The sequence below is a fragment of the Macrotis lagotis genome, chromosome 2 (genome assembly GCF_037893015.1).
Source record: "Macrotis lagotis isolate mMagLag1 chromosome 2, bilby.v1.9.chrom.fasta, whole genome shotgun sequence".
Classification (NCBI taxonomy): domain Eukaryota; kingdom Metazoa; phylum Chordata; class Mammalia; order Peramelemorphia; family Peramelidae; genus Macrotis; species Macrotis lagotis.
In genome coordinates, this window is record NC_133659.1 from 343,344,867 (window position 1) to 343,367,120 (window position 22,254).

General features: G+C 48.7%; 1 protein-coding gene across 6 annotated transcripts in view; it reads right to left on the reverse strand.

Annotated features, from left to right (window-relative positions):
* LOC141515584 (rho GTPase-activating protein 8-like) overlaps nt 1-22,254 on the reverse strand; it is a 103,149-nt gene that overhangs the window by 1,409 nt on the left and 79,486 nt on the right. For 5 of the 6 annotated variants that reach the window (XM_074227316.1, XM_074227305.1, XM_074227313.1 and 2 more), the window contains 5 exons: nt 17,612-17,685; nt 17,018-17,095; nt 15,746-15,874; nt 14,798-14,901; nt 8,333-12,162 (listed from right to left, as the gene is read on the reverse strand). In XM_074227316.1, the coding sequence (XP_074083417.1) occupies nt 11,965-12,162; nt 14,798-14,901; nt 15,746-15,874; nt 17,018-17,095; nt 17,612-17,685 (583 nt within the window). In that variant the 3' untranslated portion in view covers nt 8,333-11,964. Of the gene's footprint in view, nt 1-8,332; nt 12,163-14,797; nt 14,902-15,745; nt 15,875-17,017; nt 17,096-17,611; nt 17,686-22,254 lie in introns of those variants that run through there. The other variant, XM_074227306.1, reaches the window with a different exon arrangement.

Genomic DNA, 22,254 nt, shown 5'->3' on the forward strand with positions numbered 1-22,254 from the left:
CCAGACCTGACACCCTGTCCAACTGGGCCACCTAGCCACCCCTTGGTTAATACAGAGAAGGACCAATTTTGATGGCAAGAAAGGGAGAGGAGGTCTTGAAATACTTGTGACTGGGAGCATCAAGATAGATGTCACATAAAAGGGGGAAGTGGCTGACATCAGTCCAGAGTCCTTGCTGGCTCTGAGTCTCCTGGGCTGCTTCAAAGGTGTTGAGTGGGCTCTCCCAGCTGTTGGTACAGCTTCCAGGGAGCCTTAGAAAGGAAAGACTGGTGCCTACTCAGGGCCATCCTGGGAGCTGTGGCTGCTGGATGCTGTGGCAGGCCTCTGGTCCAGGGACTTTTGGATGTCAGGAGCAGCACCACCCAAAACAAGCTCCAAATATTCTCAAGCCTTGGGCTCCATATCAGCCTGTGACAGGACCCGCTCAGCCCAGACTAGAAAGGCTGGCATGTCTTGGCAGGGACCTCAGGAGGTCTGAAGGAGCTGGAGGGGGGAGCCTTGGACTGTGCCACCTGACCCTGGCACAAGCCAGCAGTGCCCCCTCGGGACAGCCCACTCCCTCCCTTGGGGGCTGGCAGAGGCCTTCTTTCCATTTGAAATCTGCCTGTGACTTCCCTCAGTGGCTCTCAGCTCTGTCCCCCCGGGGCAATCCTTCAGTCCCCAGCTCAGGGAACTCTTCCAGGTTCTCTGACTCACCGTATCTCATAAGGTGACCACTATCTGGGGAAGACCATTCACCTGGGTGGTCTCAGGCAAGGCAAGAAAAATAAAGACGGGATCTCCTGTAAGGTTTGCAGCAAAGCCCTTCATTTCATTTGACCCTGCAGAGTGCATTATCAGATGAGGCTCAGGCTGAGGGAAGTTAAGTGACCTGCCCAGTCATCAGCTGGTAAGAGGCAGGATTCACACTCAGATCCTCCTGGCTGTTGTGCCTCCAAACTTTCAGCAGCCATTCTCAAACCAAATCATACTTGTGCCTGTGCCTTTTCTTTCCTGGTGGTCAAACCTGCAGGGTACCCTTAAGTCCAAGTCAGTATTTCTCATTCCCTGGCATTCCTGCTGTCCTAGGCTTGTTTTCTGACCTTTCTGTATATGGGATTAACCAACTGTCTTTCAGGCATCTCCAATTCAACACTCTTCTCCCTCCCTTCTTCCCCATCCTGGTCTCACTGGGCTCATTTCTCAGCTCTGCCCCATACTAGGTGTGTGACTTTGGCAGGGTCCCTTCTCTCACTTTCTTTAGCCTGGGACTTGAGACATTTCCCATCTGCATCTCCTCTTTCCTTGGTGACTTCTACCCATCCTGGAAAGCCTGGTTCCTGTTAGCTTAGAACAGGGGACTTTGGCTGAGCAGACCTGGGATCAGGTGACCAGCTGGGGGACTCGGTCTGCTCAGTTTGATGGACATTGCCTGGTCTCTGGGCCTCCAAGAGAGTTGGGAGACAGTTGAGCCCTCCGTCGTCAACCCATCTCTGTGCTTTGCCTCTGATGCTCTGAAATGATTCTGTTGTTTGTTTGAGTGCAGTTTCATGGCCACTTGGTCACCCTAGGGACCTCCCTCCTGGGGCTCCTGGATCCCACATGTTAGAAGGAGTCTAGAGCAGCAAGGATTCCCTTCATCACTCTGGTGCTCAGTTTCGGACTCCACAATCAAAGGAGACTGGAAGCTCTTGGCTTCTGGGCTAATTCTGGCTCTAATGCAAGCTCACTCTGGGACCTTGGACAGTCATTTCTCCACTCTCTGAGAGGTAGTTGCTCTACCTGAAGAACAGAAAGGTTGAATGCAACCTCAAAGGACTGTCTGAGCTCTGACATGCTGACTTCATTCTGTCTTGGCTTCTCGCCTAGGAAATGCAGGTATGATCTTTCTGGGTCACAGTTTCATCAGTCAGACTAGGGGCCAGACTAGAGCTCCAAATCTCCAAATCAAATGACCTCTTAGCCATTTTCATTCTCCTTGACCTCTCTGCAACCTTGGACATTCTTGGTCACTGGCTTTTCCTTAGGTTTTCCTGGCATCATTTCCTCTTTGTTCTCCTCCTCCCTCTCTCCCTTACTGGACATTCATCCAGATCATGCCAAACTGTGGGTATCCCAGAGGACACCACCCCGGTCCCTCTTCTCTTCTCCTGTATTACTTCATTTGATGATCTCATCAACTCCAGTCAGACTTGAGGATTCTCTCCATGTCCTAATTTCTCTGCTAGCTTCCAGTCTCACATCTCCAACTGCCTATTGGACATGTGTCCTGTGGTCATTTTTAACCCAACTAATCCAAATCAACTCCATATTCTTTCTTCCAAATCCTGTTATCTTCCTCTCTTCCCTATTCCTGGGAGGTTGATGTCACCCAGGCTCCTGGCTTCCTCTCACCCTTCACATCCAATCAGATGCCAAGTTCTGACCTTTCTACTCCATGATCCTGCCCCCTTCTCTCCCCTGCCACTGCCAGCACTGGTGAAGGCCCTCATCACCTCATGCCCATTACTATTACAGACTCCTTCTGGCTGTGGATCTCTTTGCCTCTTCTCTTCCCACTCAACAATCATCAAATTAATATACCCAAAGCAGAGTCCACCAACTGGCAATTAGTTGTGAGGTTAGAGAGCATTCCAGACTTGTGCAAAGGTGCAGAAATGGGTGCCAAAATGTACAGCAAATAGGATGATTTGGCTGAAACCCGAACATATGAAAGGGGAGCAAGACATCCCTGTTAGATGTCACGCACACAATGTGAACTGAATTGTATGAAATGATTACTGAGATCTGGTAATACTAGAACTGATGGAATGAGAATCCTAGAGGGTCATGGACTATCAGCGTGGTCTTGACCATAGAGACAGTCTGGACCAACCCTCTGCCCACACATTTCAGAGAACTTCTCCAGGGCTCCCTTGACAAAATCTCTATGCAGGTGGGTAGAGAAGACAAGGGAGATGGGAAATAATAGGGAGAAGGAGAGGGAAGAAGGCAAATTCCATGATTAATGGAGCACCAGCAAGATGGAGGTTCAACAGAAGAGGGAAATCACTTAGGAGATAACAGAAACAATCAGGCTGAAAATGAGCCTTGAAAAAGAGATGAGAAAGTCCTCATTCTCTTCTTGGAGAGGTAGGGGAAAATAGGTGTGGGACACTTTCTATTGTTGCATGTGAACGATTTCTTGGTTATTTCTTTTGAACTCCTTTCTCTCTCGTCTTTATATTTTGTTCTGAGAGAGGGCTCCCTGGGGAATGGGTGAGGAGAGGGTTTCAGGTAATGGAAGCAAGCTTCTCTTGTGTTTCTAGAGAGCTCCTGTGTTTGCTTACTTCTCAACAGCTCTGTGAGGGGCACAGCAAGACTGATTGATGGCTTCATCTGCCCAATGAGGAAAAGGGATGTTGAGAGAAGTGTGGAATCCAGGTCTTTGGACTCCATGGCCCCAAAAGTGAGCTGCCTCTGTTGGCAGGTTCACAGGCTCCATAAGTATTTCACTTGGTGATATTTCCCCCACTATGCTGGTCTGTCTTGAACTGGGTAGGGAAGTGGTGAGTTGCATACCCACAAGGGCTGGTACAGTCCTTTTCGGCTTGGCCAAGCTACACAGCATGGAGGGGACATGGCTTGGGAGACTTGGTTCTGAGTCCTTGCTAGCTGCATGATGTAGGACAAACCATCTGTATAATGGTTCCTCCCCACAGGATCCTGGGTAAGCAGAACTCCTAGATCCAGAAGGCCGAAGTCAGACCTTCAGGGATACAGGTCCAGGCTGAAGAATTTCCATTTCAAGCTCCCCTTCATGTCTCCTCTGGATTTCTGGCCAATCAGAGGCACTGCCATTATTTCTGGATAGTGCTTCATTATTTGAAGCTGAAATCTGCTTTGCACACATCCAGGTGGGTGGCCACGGGCTCATGGGAGTATTGCCAGGGGTTTATCTCCACAGTCACTTTCTTTTTGCCATGGCAATGATCCCCAAATTGTTCTTTGATAAGAGAAAAGAGTTCATGGGGCCAGCCAGCACAAGCACTGGCATTCCGCAATGATTGTTTGTGAGGAGAGATGGTGATCAAAGGAACAGGAGGGGACCTCTCAGGGACACACTCAGATTTTCCTGGCACCACCCGCATTCCCCCCAGCCCCTCCTGCATAATTCATGAGCTTCGTCTGAATGGCATTGTTCACTCTGGCACTCACAGCTCCATGCTCTTTGGAAAGCCACACTATTCGTTGTCCCCCCCCACCCCCAACATGTCCCCTCCTTGAGCTTGGACCCTGAAACAGTCACGCTATTGTTCAGAGCTGCTGGAGAGCAAGATGCCTCCATCAGGGGAGAAAGCTACAGGTTCCTAAACTAACAAAGGGGGTCTGCAGGGGACCATGAAGTCCTCCCTTTGTTTCCAGAGAGCATCAGCTGGCCCAGTTACTCGGAGACTGGCCAGCATGACTTCCTTGGGGCCCCTGGGTGGCCCTCGGACCGCCAGGAAGCAGTATGGGCTTTGGTACCAAGGCTCTGGCCCTGATTCCTGCCTTTGCTACTTACTAGCTGGGTGGCCATTGGCAAGTCCCTTCCCCTCTCCTGTGGGCCTTCATTAACCCCCTCATGAATGGTGGGGGTGTACTGGAAAGGAAGCCATGGTAAGGCTTGTGTAAGGCCTTCGGTTTTTAATGAATTCTTAGAATCAAAGAATTTGGAAGGATAATCTGATATACTCAAATAATAGATGCTATGGGAAGACAGCTATTGAGATGACCCCAGAAAGGCACAAAAATTAGAAGACCATGAGTAACTGGGAAAGGGGAGAGCAGAAAAGGGGGGGGGGGGCTATTCTCAAGCAACAAGGCAGAAAGGGTCCTTCCAGGATGACCAAAGATGGCCTAGAGACACAAGGAGGTGCATCTTTGTATCAAGGCAGTTAGAGTGGAGAACTCCCCCAAGAAAGTACCAGGGTGGCCTAAAACCTATAGCAAGGACCTTGGAAGTTACCAGGAACAATGGTGGCAGACTGTACACTAGCAGATCCAGGCTGAGGGATCCAAAGTCCCTGGAGCTCTCTCCTGAACCACCAAGGGCCCTGAAGTGAAGTGGAGGTCAGACAAGCAACTGAGGTGACCCAGGCTGAGTCCAAACAGGACTGGTTTTTACTTCCAAAAGCACAGAATAAATAGATCAGAGCCCGTTCCTATGAGGAAAGCCCTAATTCAAAAGCTATGACAGCAGAAAGGAGCCAAGAGAAGATCCTGAGCTCTACAAAGAAGCCTAATAGATCCAGAAGATCCCCAAAGGGGACAAGCATGACCCTAGAACCACATAAAAAGACTCAAAGGAAATGATCTATTCCCCAAAATATTTGACTCTCCTGAAGAATTAAAGCAAAGAATAAAAAAAAAAAAACTAAATAAAAAACCAATGACTTAGAAGAGAAAGTGGTAAAACTTTATCATTCTCCCAAAACATGGATACATTGAAGAGAAATCAAGGTCTCCAAGAAATAGCAGACTAGAGCATAAAATAAAAAAAACTGAAAAAGAAACAGAAGAAAATATAAAGTGCCTGCATCTGGAAAACATTTAAATCAGTACAAAAAATTCAACCTGTGTTCAAGTGATGAGGCAAGAACTGAATGGGGCCATCTAGTGGCCTATGAGTACAAGGCCCCACTGATGTACTTCCCTTCTCTGTCTTTCTGTTTCTCCTCTTTCTCTCTCCTCTCTGTCCTGTCTCTCTGTCTCTCTGTCTCTCTCTCCTCTCCTGTCTCTCCTCTCTGTCTCTCCTCTGTCTGTCTCTCCTCTGTCTGTCTCTCTCTCTGTCTCTCCTCTCTCTCTCTGTCTCTCCTCTCTCCCCTCTCTGTCTCTCCTCTCTCCCCTCTCTGTCTGTCTCTCCTCTCTCTCGTCTCTCCTCTCTCTCGTCTCTCCTCTCTCTCGTCTCTCCTCTCTCTCGTCTCTCCTCTCTCTCGTCTCTCCTCTCTCTCGTCTCTCCTCTCTCTCGTCTCTCCTCTCTCTCGTCTCTCCTCTCCCTCGTCTCTCCTCTCCCTCTGTCTCTCCTCTCTCTCCCTCGTCTCTCCTCTCTCTCCCTCGTCTCTCCTCTCTCTCTCTCGTCTCTCTCTCTCTCTCTCGTCTCTCGTCTCTCCTCTCTCTCGTCTCTCCTCTCTCTCCTCTCTCTCCTCTCTGTCTCTCTCCTGTCTCTCTCCTCTCTCGTCTCTCTCTCTCGTCTCTCGTCTCTCTCTCTCGTCTCTCGTCTCTCTCTCTCGTCTCTCGTCTCCCCCCCCCGTCTCTCCCTCTCTCTTTCTCTCCTCTCTGTCTGTCTCTCCTCTCTCTGTCTCTCTGTCTCTCCTCTCTCTCATCTCTCCTCTCTCTCGTCTCCCCCCGTCTCTCTCCTTTCTCTCCTCTCTGTCTCTCGTCTCTCCCCTCTCTCTCTGTCTCTCGTCTCTCCCCCTCTCTCTCTGTCTCTCGTCTCTCCCCCCTCTCTCTGTCTCTCCCCTCTCTGTCTCTCGTCTCTCCTCTCTCTCCTCTCTCTCCTCTCTGTCTCTCTCCTGTCTCTCTCCTCTCTCGTCTCTCGTCTCTCGTCTCTCTCTCTCGTCTCTCGTCTCTCCCCCTCTCTATCTGTCTCTCTCCCCCCCGTCTCCCTGTCTCTCCCCCCCTCTGTCTCCCTGTCTCTCGTCTCTCCCCCCCCCCCCCCCTGTCTCTCCCCCCCTCTCCCTGTCTCTCCCGTCTCTCCCCCCTCTCCGTCTCCCTGTCTCTCCCCCCTCTCTCCCCCTCCCTGTCTCCCTGTCTCTCCCCCTCTCTGTCTCCCTGTCTCTCGTCTCTCCCCCCCTCTCTGTCTCCCTGTCTCTCGTCTCTCCCCCCCGTCTCTCCCCCTCTCTCCCTGTCTCTCGTCTCTCCCCCCCCCGTCTCTCCCCCTCTCCCTGTCTCTCGTCTCTCCCCCCCTCTCTGTCTCCCTGTCTCTCGTCTCTCCCCCCCCTGTCTCTCCCCCCCTCTCCCTGTCTCTCGTCTCTCCCCCCTCTCCGTCTCCCTGTCTCTCGTCTCTCCCCCCTGTCTCTCCCCCTCTCCCTGTCTCTCCCTCCCCCCCCCTCCCCCCCCCGTCTCCCTGTCTCTCCCCCCCTCTGTCTCCCTGTCTCTCGTCTCTCCCCCCCTCTGTCTCCCTGTCTCTCGTCTCTCCCCCCCTGTCTCTCCCCCCCTGTCTCTCCCCCCCTCTCTCTGTCTCTCCGTCTCTCCCCCCTCTCCGTCTCCCTGTCTCTCCCCCCTCTCCCCCTCCCTGTCTCCCTGTCTCTCCCCCCCTCTGTCTCCCTGTCTCTCGTCTCTCCCCCCCTGTCTCTCCCCCTCTCCCTGTCTCTCGTCTCTCCCCCTCTCCCTGTCTCTCCCCCTCTCCCTGTCTTTCGTCTCTCCCCCTCCCTGTCTCCCTGTCTCTCCCTGTCTCTCGTCTCTCCCCCCCCGTCTCTCCCCCTCTCTCCCTGTCTCTCGTCTCTCCCCCCTCTCCCCCTCCCTGTCTCCCTGTCTCTCGTCTCTCCCCCTCTCCCTGTCTCTCGTCTCTCCCCCCCCCGTCTCTCCCCCCTCTCCCTGTCTTTCGTCTCTCCCCCCTCTCCCCCTCCCTGTCTCCCTGTCTCTCCCTGTCTCTCGTCTCTCCCCCTCTCTGTCTCCCTGTCTCCCTGTCTCTCGTCTCTCCCCCCCCCCCCGTCTCTCCCCCCTCTCGTCTCTCCCCCCTCTCCCTGTCTCTCGTCTCTCCCCCCCCTCTGTCTCCCTGTCTCCCTGTCTCTCCCCCCTCTGTCTCCCTGTCTCTCGTCTCTCCCCCTCTCTGTCTCCCTGTCTCTCGTCTCTCCCCCTCTCTGTCTCCCTGTCTCTCGTCTCCCCCCCCCCGTCTCCCTGTCTCTCGTCTCCCCCCCCCCCGTCTCCCCCTCGTCTCCCCCCCCCCCGTCTCCCTGTCTCTCGTCTCTCCCCCCTCTGTCTCCCTGTCTCTCGTCTCTCCCCCCCCTCTGTCTCCCTGTCTCTCGTCTCTCCCCCCCCTCTGTCTCCCTGTCTCTCGTCTCTCCCCCCCTCTCTCCCCCCTCTGTCTCCCTGTCTCTCGTCTCTCCCCCCCCCTCTGTCTCCCTGTCTCTCGTCTCTCCCCCCCCCTCTGTCTCTCGTCTCTCCCCCCCCTCTGTCTCCCCCTCGTCTCTCCCCCCCCCTCTGTCTCCCTGTCTCTCGTCTCTCCCCCCCCCTGTCTCCCTGTCTCTCGTCTCCCCCGTCTCTCCCCCCTCTCTGTCTCCCTGTCTCTCGTCTCCCCCCCCCCTCGGTCTCCCTTCTCAGATTCTATGTTTCTTCCCCTTCCTCCACCTCCCCCACCCCATCTGTCCCTGTGACTATGTCTGTGTCTGTGTCTGTCTTGTCCTTTCCTGTCTTTTTGCTGGAGACTGCCTACAGCTACAATCTTCTGAGCTTTCCAACTTCAGGAGAATGAGCCAGTTGAAGTTCTGGGGCAGAAAGGAGCCAAGTCTTGAACCAAGTCTCAAGCCATGGTCTCAGAGTTGAAGAGATGAGGTAAGACTCCTCCATTCATCAGCCAGCCACACTTGGAAGTGAACTTTGGTTCACTTCACAAATGGTATGTTGAGACTGGGTAGGTAGCTGCCCTCCCTGGAAACCATGATTCAAAATCAATTCCCCAGATGTCCATCATTTGGAGAATGGCTGAATGAGTTATGGTATATGAATGTTATGGACTACTAGTGTTCTATAAGAAACCAGGAATGGACAGATTTTAAAGAAACAAGAATTACACAACTGATGCTGAGGGAAGGGAGCAGAACCAAGAGAACAATGTCCACATTAACAACATTATGAGGTGATCCACTTTGATGGCTGCAGCTCCTCTCAGTAGTTCAGAGAGCTAGGACACCCCTGGGAGACCTGGTATGGATACCACCATCCACAGCCAGAGGAAAAAGAAAACCAAAAAAACTACAAAATCTGAGTGAACCATGTTCACTCTTTTCAAACTTCTCTTATGTTTTTCCTCCCTATCCCATGGTTTTCTTTCTTTTCCCTTAGTCCTAATTCCTCATAGAGAAAATGAATATGTAAGCATGTTAATACAAATGTGCAACATTCACTAGTCTGGTCACCACTGAGGGGAGGTGGTGGAAAGGGAGGGTGGAAGAAAATTGTGTAACTTATAAATAGGCAAGAAAACATTGATAACATGTAATTAGAAAAATAAAATACAATCAGAAGAGAAAAAAATCAATCCCCCAAACCAGACATGATGTTGCAAGAAATCATTGCTCGTTATTTCCTGGGTTATCTCACTGACCCTTCTTGGGTATCTGGGTGATAATTGAAAATTTCTTTTCATCTCTTCCCACCGTGGCTCAGATGTCTCTCTCCCATTGACAGGTCATTGGTGGTTAGGCTCAGGTTTGCAAGAAGGGTCATTGGGGCTACAGCTTGGGTTCCTTTGCCATTCCCTTCTGAGTTCTTTTCCTGGGTGGGGTATTATCAATCGATAAACATTTATTAAATACCTACTATGTAAAAGGAACTGTGCTAAGTTCTGGCAGAAGGCAATCCTTACCTTCAAGGCACTTAACAATCTATTGGGGATACAAGTGAACAAATATAGATAAACTCTGTACTGCAATCATCACCTTATTTGAATTTCCTTTCTTTTAAACTTCAAGCTTTAAAAGTTCTTTTTCCTTGCTGCTTCCAGAATTTGCTCATCTCTAGAATTTTTCAATTTAAATCCTCTATCTCTTGGAATTTGTCTCCTTGGAGGTGGTGAGAAGATGGTTCAATCTATGAATTCTTTCAACTGATGCTTTGTTTTCTGTTTGCAGACAGAATTTCTGGTAAGTTTTCTTGTATTATTATTTCCTGAGTTAGAGTGCTCAGGTTTTTGAATTCACATTCTCCTGGGAGACATGATCCATAGGGTTTCCCCGCATATCTTGTTCTCAAGGTCAGTAGTTTAGGTTTTTAAAGAGAATTGGCATTCTTGGAATTGGATCCTCCTGCTTCCTTTCAATCAGATTGCCTCCAGTTCAGTTTTTCAAATTTGTTTATCTTTTCAGAACTTCTCATTGTGGATTCATTTTCCCCCTTATTTGCTCAGTTTTAGCCCTCCAGTGAGAGCTCAGAATTCTATGATGTGGATTCATTCCTAACTTCTACACTTTGGGTTTCACTTCTTGCTTGAAACCCTGAAGACATTTGTATTGGTTCTGTGCTTTTTTTTTTTTTTTGGAGCTCTAATAAGAGACAATAGTTCACTGGGAATTGTTGGCTCAGTTTACTGCTCTTGTCAGATTTGATAAGGACTTCAAAATGTCATCCTTCTATTGTTGACTTCTGGGTTTCTGTGTTGGTTTTTTATTGTTATTTTTGAGATTTATTTTTTACAAATTTGAGTTCCAAATTCTCTCAACGGTCCCTCCCCATCCCTTGAGAAGGCAGGCAATTATACATGTGAAGTCATGTAAAAACATAATCCTTACATGAGCACTTGTGGGGAAAAAAGACAAGAAAAATAAAGTCAAATAGTCTGCTTCAAACTTCTTTCAGAGTCCATCAGTTCTTTCTCTGGAGGTGGATCACAGTTTTCATCATGGGTCCTTAGAAAATGTCTTGGGTCACTGTATTGTTGAGAACAGCAACATCATTCAGAGCTAATCACCATCCAGTATTGCTGTTACTGTGTACAATGGGTTGGTTCTGCTTATTTCACTCTGCATCAGTTCATATGAGTCTTCCTAGGTTTTTCTGAAACCATCACTTCTTCTAGCACAGCACAATCATATTCCATCACCATCACAACCTGTTCATTCACTCCCCATTGGATGAGCAGTTCCTTAGTTTAAGGGATGCTATAAAAGTTTTCTGTGTCTAGCTCCTTTTCTTGGAACTCTTTTGTCAAAATCAATTAATGAGCAATTATGAAGGAGTATCATGGAAAAGAAGTACTGCATATAAAGTGCTGCTCAAACTTGAAAGTGTGATGGAAGAGACAGTTATGAGGGTTATTCCCCTCAACAAATAGCAGAGAACATAAGAGCTGCATGGGATCATCTGGTCCAAACATCTCATTGTATAAAAGGGAAGAGACTTGCCCAAGGTCACTTACCCAGTAGAGTAGTGGCAAAGTCAAACTTGAAGTCAGATCTTCTGACCACCCCCCTCCCCCAGCTCCAAGGTCATTCTATGACATTCTGCTCTGTCTCAGGGAAACAACAATGATCCAAGTTCAAGATCTGTTTAGAGTCATAAAGTATTCGACATTTGTTAGACTTCTAGGTCTTTACAACTGGCTGATGGGACAGGAAGATGGGGAAGGTGAGCATTCCTGACCCCATTAGAAGCTGAGGGTCGGGGGAAAGTCAACTTCACACAGGCAAATTTCTAGCAGGTCTTTTGGTCTTGAATCCCTATCTTTCCATATCTACCCTTCACTCATGTGGCCCCTAAGCACAAGGTAGCTTCCAGGGTAGACGGGGAGTTTTCTGGAGATTAAGTATAAAAAGTTACCAGGAGAACAAATGCTAAATCCTGAAGGTGTTTAATACCCTTGTGGGTGTTTTTTTCCCAGACAGAAAGTTGAAATGATTCATACAGTTCACCCAAAGGGGAAAAGAGCCCACAGTAACATAACTAAAGGTTGGAAATGGGTCCCAAGCTTCAAATAGCTATTTTCTAATCTGGTTAGTCTTGTGGTGGGAATGAGATGTGAAGCTTTGTATGCAATAATTCACCTTCTTCAAGAAGGTTCAGATAGTGTTTAACCTGAGAGGACATGATGTTCTCCAAGCTGCATGGAATATTAGAATACAGAACACAAATATAGAATATTAAAACTGAATGGGACCCTAAAACATGGAATGTCAGATGGGGGAGCACTTAGAAGAGAGAACCCAGAACATAGAACATCAGAGATGGAAAGGGCCTTTACATTCAGTCCATAATAATGAAGCTAGAAGTGCTAAGAGAGCACTGAGTCCAAACATTACCTCAAGGAGTCTACAATGAGGCCCCTAAAGGGACCACCCGAGAGCTGAAGATATTCTCATAGAAATCAATCATCAGTTCTGTGAACAGGTTAAGAGGCACCAGGGCGTTGAGGGATGAGGTTCCATTGGATGGCCAGATTAAGTTCAGCCCAAAGACACAGGCCAGATTGGAGCCTGTCATTTTGTTAAAGATGCTCTCCTGGGATACCTGGGAAAGAGGCCAGAGATCAGGGCTTGCAGCCCCAGAGGAGCAGGCCCACCCCCTTCCAAAGCCTGCTCCAATCCCCTTGTGCCAAGAAGTGCTGCCCCCTCACCAGTACCCAGTTAGGCCTTTACTCTGCAATAGCGGGCTTGTGTTGGTCTGGGTCCCCTACCCCCTCTTTAGAGTGTAAGCTGCCTGCAGATAGGCCTGCAGTAAACTAAGTCAAGAGCCTTGGACATCAGACTTCTTACTCCAAGCCCCCCCCCCCAAGGCCCTCCTTGGGACTGAAACTTCTGGTAAGGTCCAGAACACTAGCCAGGCCAGCAGTGCTAAAAAGAGAGGCCCTACCTTCAGGCAAAGGAAGAGGAAAGAGACTCAGAGAGACAGAGACAGGAAGAGAGAGACAGTCAGAAAGATGCTGTGCATGTCATAGGTAAGGCAAAGGTTCAATTGTGGAAGATACAGGAAGGGAGGGAAGGGAGGGAGGGAGGGTGGGTAGAAGGTGATAGGGAAGAAGAAGTAGATGAGGAATGAAAACAGAAGAGAGGAAATGGAGGAAGGGGAAAGAGTGTAGAGAGAAGGTAAAGAAAGAATGACAGAAGGCTGGGAAGGGGGACAAGTTCAGTTTTCCTTCCCTAGAGAAGTTATTACCTAGTTCCTGCTAAGGGATGAGGCGGGTAGGGATGGAGAGACTGCTTGAAGAACTCTCTCCACTCCTGTCTCTGTCTCTCTGTTTCTCTCTCAGACTGTCTGTTTTTCTCTCTCTCTCTGTCTCTCTCTCAGACTCTGTTTTTCTCTCTCTCTGTCTCTCTCTCTCAGACTGTCTGTTTTTCTCTCTCTCTGTCTCTCTCTCTCAGACTGTCTGTTTTTCCTCTGTGTCTGTCTCTCTCTCTGACTGTCGGTCTGTGTCTGTCTCTGTCTCTCTCTCTGACTGTCTGTCTGTCTCTCTGACTGTCTGTCTGTCTCTCTCTCTGTCTCTCTGTCTGTCTCTGTGTCTGTCTCTCTCTCTGTCTCTCTGTCTGTCTGTCTCTGTATCTGTCTCTCTCTCTGTCTCTCTGTCTGTCTGTCTCTGTGTCTGTCTCTCTCTCTGACTGTCTGTCTGTCTCTGTGTCTGTCTCTCTCTCTGACTGTCTGTCTGTCTCTGTGTCTGTCTCTCTCTCTGTCTCTCTCTGACTGTCTGTCTGTCTGTCTCTGTCTCTCTCTCTGTCTCTCTCTGACTGTCTCTCTCTGAGTGTCTCTCTCTGACTGTCTGTCTGTCTGTCTCTGTCTCTGAGTGTCCCTCTCTGACTGTCTCTCTCTGAGTGTCTCTCTCTGACTGTCTGTCTGTCTGTCTCTGTCTGTCTCTGTCTCTCTCTGAGTGTCCCTCTCTGACTGTCCCTCTCTGACTGTCTCTCTCGGACTGTCTCTGTCTCTCTGTGACTGTCTGTCTGTCTGTCTCTGTCTCTCTCTCTGTGTCTCTCTCTGACTGTCTGTCTGTCTCTCTGTGTCTCTCTCTGACTGTCTGTCTGTCTCTCTCTGTCTCTCTCTGACTGTCTGTCTGTCTCTCTCTTTGTCTCTGTCTCTCTCTGACTGTCTGTCTGTCTCTCTCTGACTGTCTGTCTGTCTCTCTCTGACTGTCTGTCTGTCTCTGTCTCTCTCTCTGACTGTCTGTCTGTCTCTGTCTCTCTCTCTGACTGTCTGTCTGTCTCTCTGACTGTCTGTCTGTCTCTCTCTCTGTCTCTCTGTCTGTCTCTGTGTCTGTCTCTCTCTCTGTCTCTCTGTCTGTCTGTCTCTGTATCTGTCTCTCTCTCTGTCTCTCTGTCTGTCTGTCTCTGTGTCTGTCTCTCTCTCTGACTGTCTGTCTGTCTCTGTGTCTGTCTCTCTCTCTGTCTCTCTCTGACTGTCTGTCTGTCTCTGTGTCTGTCTCTCTCTCTGTCTCTCTCTGACTGTCTGTCTGTCTGTCTCTGTCTCTCTCTCTGTCTGTCTCTGTCTGTCTCTCTCTGAGTGTCTCTCTCTGACTGTCTGTCTGTCTGTCTCTGTCTCTGAGTGTCCCTCTCTGACTGTCTCTCTCTGAGTGTCTCTCTCTGACTGTCTGTCTGTCTGTCTCTGTCTGTCTCTGTCTCTCTCTGAGTGTCCCTCTCTGACTGTCCCTCTCTGACTGTCTCTCTCGGACTGTCTCTGTCTCTCTGTGACTGTCTGTCTGTCTGTCTCTGTCTCTCTCTCTGTGTCTCTCTCTGACTGTCTGTCTGTCTCTCTGTGTCTCTCTCTGACTGTCTGTCTGTCTCTCTCTGTCTCTCTCTGACTGTCTGTCTGTCTCTCTCTTTGTCTCTGTCTCTCTCTGACTGTCTGTCTGTCTCTCTCTGACTGTCTGTCTGTCTCTCTCTGACTGTCTGTCTCTCTCTCTCTGTCTCTCTCTGACTGTCTGTCTGTCTCTGTCTCTCTCTCTGACTGTCTGTCTGTCTCTGTCTCTGTCTCTCTCTCTCTCTCTGTCTGTCTGTCTCTGTCTGTCTCTCTCTTCTCGTCTCCCCCCGTCTCCCCCCTCTCCCCCCCGTCTCCCCCCTCTCCCCCCTCGTCTCCCCCCTCTCCCTCCCCCCCCCACCTCCCTCTTCTTCCCCTACATCGTCTTTGCTCAGGCCAGGCCCAGCCACTGCCCACTACTCACCATGTGCAAGAAGCCCATGAGATATTTGAGAACAGCATAATTGTGCTCTGGGAGGCCCCCAACAATCTCCTTGCAGCGGGTCACCCGCAGGCTACTCTCTACACCTAGAGGGTCCAGATGGGTCGGGAAGTCAATCAATGAGCCTCAGACAGAACTTCTAGTTGGCACTCACCCCAGGTGCCCATAAAGCTCTAGAGCCTCCCGAGGGCATCTACTCCATTCATGGAACCCACCCCCCCACCCCACCTTACACATGAAGCTACTGAGGCCCAGGGTCACAGAGCTAGTAACTGGCAAAGGCAGGATCTGAGCCCATCAGCCGAGACTCCTTTAGTAGAGGTTGGAGGATGCCCCATGACAAGGCTCACAGAACACCAAGTGGAGGAATAATCTCTGGCTCTTTGTTAATCTTAGAACTGCAGCGGTTTGCCAGATCTGCTATCTCAGCCCAGTCCCATCTTTTCTCCTGCTTTTTGGATCCCACTGATATGGAGGGACCTTGTGAAAGGCCCTCATCTTGGACATCAAAGTCAATCTGGGGGATCCTCAGGATACTGATTCGTCCCTTTCTGTCCCCCTCCCCAGCCCCCCCATTTGTTTCTGGGAGTTCTTGTGCATTTGCTGTTTCCCTGATCTAACCGAAGTCTCCTGAAGGTGACAACTGGCTCACTTTTGCCTTGTGTCCCCTGGGCCCAGGGAGGAGGTGAGGAAGTAGAAACCTGGGCAGACAAGAGTCCCTGAAGGAAGAAGGAAACAAGCCTGGGGGTGAGGAGAATCAATTAACCAAAGGTAGAAGCTGCAGCAAGGAATCTCAGAGAACTGTGTGACCCCTGAAATGTGCCTCTAGCCTCTGAGCCACAGTCTAAGGCAGGCCCAGAGCAGGGCCAGATGTGCCAGCCCAGGCCTGAAACCCACCTGAAGCTGCCCCGCCCCCCAGCAAGAACTCACTGATGATTGCTAGGATCTGTTCATATGCTTCAAAGGTCAGCAGTGGCTGTGGCAGCTCTCGAAGGAACGTCTTTAGGATGACGGCTGGGATGTGGATATCACCATAGTCATCGAAATTCACAGGCTTTCCTATGAGAAAAAAGAGGTTGGATTGATCACTGAGGTGGTTCCTACCATCATAGCTGTCAAACATCCCCATCCCTCCACCAGTTGCTTTACAAGTGACATCAAAGATGACTCTTACTCGACCTTCACTTAGTATTGGACCTTAACTAAGTCCTTTTACCAGTCATTCAGCTAGGTCTAGGTACTAGGTAGACAACACCGGACACCTTGGTCTAAGGCCACTATCTCTGCTCCAGCTTCTCTTTCCTCCCTCACCAACCTCAATTCAAAAGTTAGCTGATTCAATTCCACACTGTCCTCAGCTTTTGATTCCCTAACCCCCTTCCTCTCAGCTTACTTTTGTTCCTTATCTACTAGTTCCTAATCTATAGCCTACCAATGTGGCCCAAGGTCCCCCACCTTTTAAAAAATAAAGCAAACTCTTTCATCCCCTCAAACTATCATCACACATCTCTCCGTATGTTCCTTGCCTCCTCTTTCTCTATCCTCATTCATTCTTCAGCCTTCTGCAATCTGGCTCCCACCACTCTCACTCTCACTCTCCCAAATTACCAGTGACCTCATAATTACAAAATGTGATGGGTTTCCCCCTCAGTCCTCATCCTACTTGACCTGTCTTCTGTAAGAGACGCTGGGGACCACCTCTTCCCCTCCTGAATACTGTCTTCTCTGGATTTTCATGACATGACTTTCTCCTGGTTTTTCTCCTACCTGTCTGACCACTTCTCATCAACCATATATGTTGAGTGACTGACCACTTTTAGTGAGGGAACTCGTCATCTCATGAGGCACCTCCTATCACTTTGCAGTTCAGAGGGCTTGGAGCCCAAATTGGCCTCTATATCATTTCCACCAGATGAGTCTAGTTCTGCCCTCTGGAGCCAAGCACAGTCTAGTTTCTCTTCCATGTCATATCCCTCTGGGGACTTGCAGATGGGTCTTCTGGCCCATCTAACCATCTGGCCAGGCTAACCAGCCCCCCTGCTCCTGTCATTGCTTGGGATTGTGTCCAATGGGATGAAGGAAGGAAGGAGATACCTTAGGAAAGCTTCTGTTCCACTTTTAGCCTTGGTGTGGTGGTGTTTGATGGTTTTTCTAAATATCTTCCTTAAGCAGTGTCTTAAATCTAAAGTCAGGGCTACTCACCTTGGTTATACAGTCTCTGGATCTCTTTGATAGTCTGCACATTGGCTGACCGACGGAAAAGGCCCTCGGAGTGGAGACCTGGAGGAAGAAGACACCAGGAGTCACAGGGCTGGCCCCACCTCCCTCCTTTGGACCCAGTGCTTAGGAGATTATGGATGTCCTCAAAGGTTATGCCAAGGCCATGGAGATTTTAGTTGATAAAGCTTGAATTTTAATTTGCAGACAAGGAGAGAAACAATTGGATCTGGGTCCAGAGACACTTGACTGTGTGTGACTTTGAGAAAATCACTCCCTTTCTGGGCCTCAGTTGCCTCCCCTGTAAACAAGGAACCTGTATTTGAAGGTCCTTTTCAGCTTTGAATCTATGGCCCTCTGAACCTCAGTTTCTTACACTGTAAAAGGGGGATGGTACCCCACTACACACCTCTCTGAGATGCCGTGAGGAAAGGACTTGGTTAGTTTGGAGCCTTAAGGAGTAGTCTCTGCTGTAATGTCCTAGAAGCCCTCTCTCTATTACCTTGACCACACTGGGGTTTTGTCCCTCAGGTCTTTAGGGGGCTGACTCCCACCTTGCTGCACTGCCCACAAGCTCACCTTTGTCTTTCAGGTAGGTCACAGTCTCCTTCATGACTGGTGGGATGAGCTCACCTTTATTTTTGTCTCGGATACTAGAAAAGAGAGAAGCAAAATAGCCAGTTTTTAACCAGAAGAACTAGGGAAATGAAGCTGGAGGGACCCCCCACCCCTCCACCCTGTCCACCCTTTCCTGTACTCTCAAAAGAAACATATGAGAGGGGCAGCTAGGTGGCATAGTGGATAAAGCACCAGCCTTGGAGTCAGGAATACCTGGGTTCAAATCTGGTCTCAGACACTTAGTAATTGCCTAGCTGTGTGGCCTTGGGCAAGCCACTTAACCCCATCTGCCTTGCAAAAAAAAAAAAATCTAAAAAAAAAACATGAGAGAAGGAGTCTGCAGACGGGAGATGGATCAAGGAGAGGGAACAGCATGACAGACAGGAAGACCAAAGTAGGGGTCCCACATTCTGAGCTCTAGAAGCTTTGTTCCTCTGGTCAAGTAATCCCAACTCAGCCTCACTTTCTCATGTACAAAATAGAGATAACGGCCCCAGTCCTAACCTCACAGGGCCATCCATAAAAATAAGACTTTTCATGGATATAGAAATGACTGTTACTATCTTTATCATCATTGCCAATTGAGACCCAGCTGCTGGGGGAATGATTAGACCCTCTAGACTCAGTTGGGGGGGGGGGGGGGCACTGAATCAAAGCTAAGGATCTCAGTGGCTGCATCTGAAGGGACTTAAAATAATTTTATAGAGATTTTATTTCCTTTTTTACATTGTTAAATATTTCCCAATTATGTCTGAATCTGGTTGGGGCCCACTTGGGAGGGTTGGGGGCTCCAAGCCACGTGTTCAATGCCTGTGCTCTAGAGGGCAGAGCCTAGGCATTCCTCCTAACACATGCTCCCAAGGATCCAGCCATGGTAGGAAAGAGAACAACAGGAAGGGCAATAAGAGTAGCACTTGAAGCTGCTCCTTATGAGAACCTTGGGAGGTAGGTGCTATTATTATCCCCCCATTTTACAGAGGAGGAAACTGAGTCACAGTGAGTGACTTGAGTCACACAGCTGATAAGCATCTGAGACCACATTTGGACTCCAGTCTTCATGCCTCCAGGCCCCACACTCTGCATGAGGCAGGATGAAAACAGAAAACTGCTCCAATAGCAACTGCTCAGTCTCATTTTAGGTGCACGAAGGAGAAACAAGAGACAGTGGGCCAGGCCTGCCATGGCTGCCAGGGAAGCCAGTGGCTAGGAGGACATGCCTGGAAAACTGACTTGGATGCCAGGATCTCAGCCTTGAGAGCTTCTCTCCAATGCCATCCAGGCCCAGAGAGGGGCAGGGGCTGGCCTCACAGGAGACAGAGTGGGAACCCTGGCCCCCTGCTCCCAGGCAGAGCTTTGACTGGAATACATTGTGGCCCACCCCATCCATATGTCATATTCCAGTTAAAATCTCTTAATGTTGTAGCAGGCCAGAACTCACATCCAGAACAGACTGGGCTTTTGTCTCAAGGGGAAGCTCAGGGTCCTCCTGAGAGTTTGGATGTTCCTCTTCCACTGTCAGTCATCTGCCTCCACTCTTCAGGTCAGTGTTTAGGCCTGGGGTTTGGCTAAAACAGGGCACCAGTGGCTGAGAGGGCTACATAAAGAACATCACTTGGCCTAGGTTCAAATCCCATCATAGCCTCTTTAAGCCATGGGCAGGTGACTTAACACCCTCTGAGCCTTAGTTTCTTCCTATGCAAGAAGAGGGGAGATGTCCAGGATTTCCACCCTGCTCATGACATCAAATGTAACTGTAGTCAGGAATGTCTCTTCCAAGTTTTTCCAACTTGGTGATCTTCCATCTCATCCTCTCTCTCTGGGGACCTGTTAGAACCCAGGCTGGTGCTGAACAGGAAGGTCTTTGGAATCTGGGGTGGCCTTGAAAGCCAAAGGAGCCATTAAAAGAGGACGCCAGTAGAAGGCACTATGGTGTGGGGTTGTAAAGAGGGTTGAGTTTGGAGCCATGAGACATGAGGTTGAATCCCACTCTGCCTCTCACTAGTTGTGTGCCCCCCCTTCTGGGCCTCAGCAATAAGACTGGACTCGATGGGTTCAGAGCCCCCTTCCAGTCCCAAGTCTGGTTTCTTCATCATCTAATCTCAGCTCCAACACCACCTCATTCATAAGGCCGTCCTGCCCCGTGACCGATAATAGACTCCCCTGACCTTACACTGCCCTCCGTTGGCTTCCTCTGGATGTGTCGATTGTACAATACTGCATCAAGGAACATCTATTAAGCACCTACTTTGTTCCCAGCTTTGTTGTTTTAACGTCCAAATTCCCAAAGGGCAGGGTAGTCACATCTGTTCCAAACTTTCTCCTCCACTCCCCAACACTGGTTCTGCATACAGTGGGTGTTAATCAGTGTGTGTTCTCCTTCTGTCCCGTCACATTGCACCCTCTCAGAATTCTGCACCCAAATTTACAGGGGACTCTTCAGCATTTCATCAACTTAATCTATGATTAAAAATTAATTAGCAGCAATTATCAGGCCACTGAATCCCCTAATCGCTGTTTCCTTTACATCTCTTAATTACTTTTCTTGGACTGTTAACTCAACCAGCAACAGTGTGTCATCTCCAATTAGCACCATTGAGGTGATGGCAATCATCACTCCACTCGCTCTTCATGCTGAGGCTTGGGAAGAAGGAGATGAATGGTGTCTGGGAAGAATGAACCAGTGCTTTCCTCTTGTGTGATTCAACTGAGCAGGCTGTCCCCAGGTCTTAGAGGTGGGGTGTGGGCTTAGTGAACTCCATGGGCTGAGGTTAGAGGATGGACTTGTAAGGCACTCAAGAGTTTGGTTTCACACGGGGCCATTTGCTATGCTCCAGCTTCAATGACTAGCTATCGAGATGAGTGCATTAAAATACGAAGCATCCAGAAGGTCGACTGTCTCACCCAAGTGACCATTGCCAAGGGGCCTCTCCCATATCTTTGTCTGAGGACATGTTTCATGTCTGTGCCCCCAGGCAAAGCAGGCACAGCTCCAGATACAAATATGGTTATTCACAGTTTACAAATGAGGAAAAAGGAGAGTTAGGGACTGAGCTACCACATCAGTTTCTCTCCATGTTTCCTGCCCAGGTCTGCTTTTAAGCCTCAGTTATCTCGAATCTCAGAGGAAAGCTCAGAGGTCATCTGGTCCAAACCCAATACATCTTGTAATTTCTCTCCCCAACATTTAAGACAAATGTCTACTCAATCTTCACTTAAATTATAAGATCATGGATTTGGGATTTGGCCAGAGACTATCCAGAACAACTACTTCATTTTACAGATGTGGAAACCGAGGTACAGAGAAAGGAACAGAGAGAACTTAAATGATTTGTCTGCTGTCATAAAGTAGTTAAGGAATGGAGCTGGGATATGACATTTGAACTCAATTCCCTTGACTCTAAATCCTCTAATCTTTCCATTCTATCCCAAGTCTTTTTATCATAGGTCGAATATCATAAATACACATTATAAAGGCACTTCTAATCAGCCATTACATCACTATCATACAGACTCATGATACACAGATACACACACATAATTGGCAGGTATTATATTACTATTCTAATCTAGGTATATAAAATCTCCTCTCAGAGACTATGCTTACTATAAATGTATAAAGTCACTTTAAGAGGCAATAGAATTAGGGGCGGCTAGGTGGCAACAGTGGATAGAGCACCAGCCGTGGAGTCAGGAGGACCCGAGTTCAAATCCAGCCTCAGACACTTCATAATGACCTAGCCGTGTGGCCTTGGGCAAGCCACTTAACCCCACTGCCTTGCAAAAAAAAAAACAACTAAAAAAAAAGAGGCAATAGAATTTGGGGCAGGGGTTGTTTGTTTTTTTAGGGGTTTTTTTTGCAAGGCAAATGGGTTAAGTGGCTTGTCCAAGGCCACTCAGCTAGGTAATTCTGAGGCTGTATTTGAACTCAGGTACTCCTGACCCCAGGGCCAGTGCTCTATCCACTGCTGCCACCTAGCCGTCCCTGGCAATAGAATTTTGAAGAGCATCAATTTAACTACCTCTCCTGGGGGTTCAGTGGGGAGTGTTTGAATTTTAACTATGACAGACTTGTGAGGAGAGTTACCTGTAAAAAGGTTGAGTTAGGTCCTTCGGAAGAGTTAATGTTGTGTTAGACAAGACAGAAGGAGAGAACTTGGTCTCTTAAAAGACTGAATTTATCTTTTAAATTGCAAATGAAGAGTATTCTGAAGAGACTATGACCACCATCTGCACAACTGAATGGTGGGGCAGAATTTCAGAAAAAAGGAGAAATCAGACTCTGGAGTTGATCTTTCTCATGGCTACCATATTAGAAATTATTGTGTTATTATTTACATTTTAAATTATTTGTATAGATGGTCATTTTCATATCTTTAAGCCTAGGAAGTGAAGATTTTGGGTATATAGAAACCTGTTTAGAAAAGAGGTTTCTTCAGTTGATTAAATGAAAGTAACCTTGGGTTGGGGGTTCAGAGCTAATTGTTGAATAATAATCATGCTGAAATTTTAGTAATTAATAAGGAAATATTCAAATGTATTTCTGGATTACGAGAATCAATATGGCAACAAATCAAATAGCAGGCTAAGAGTTAGTATCCCACCTC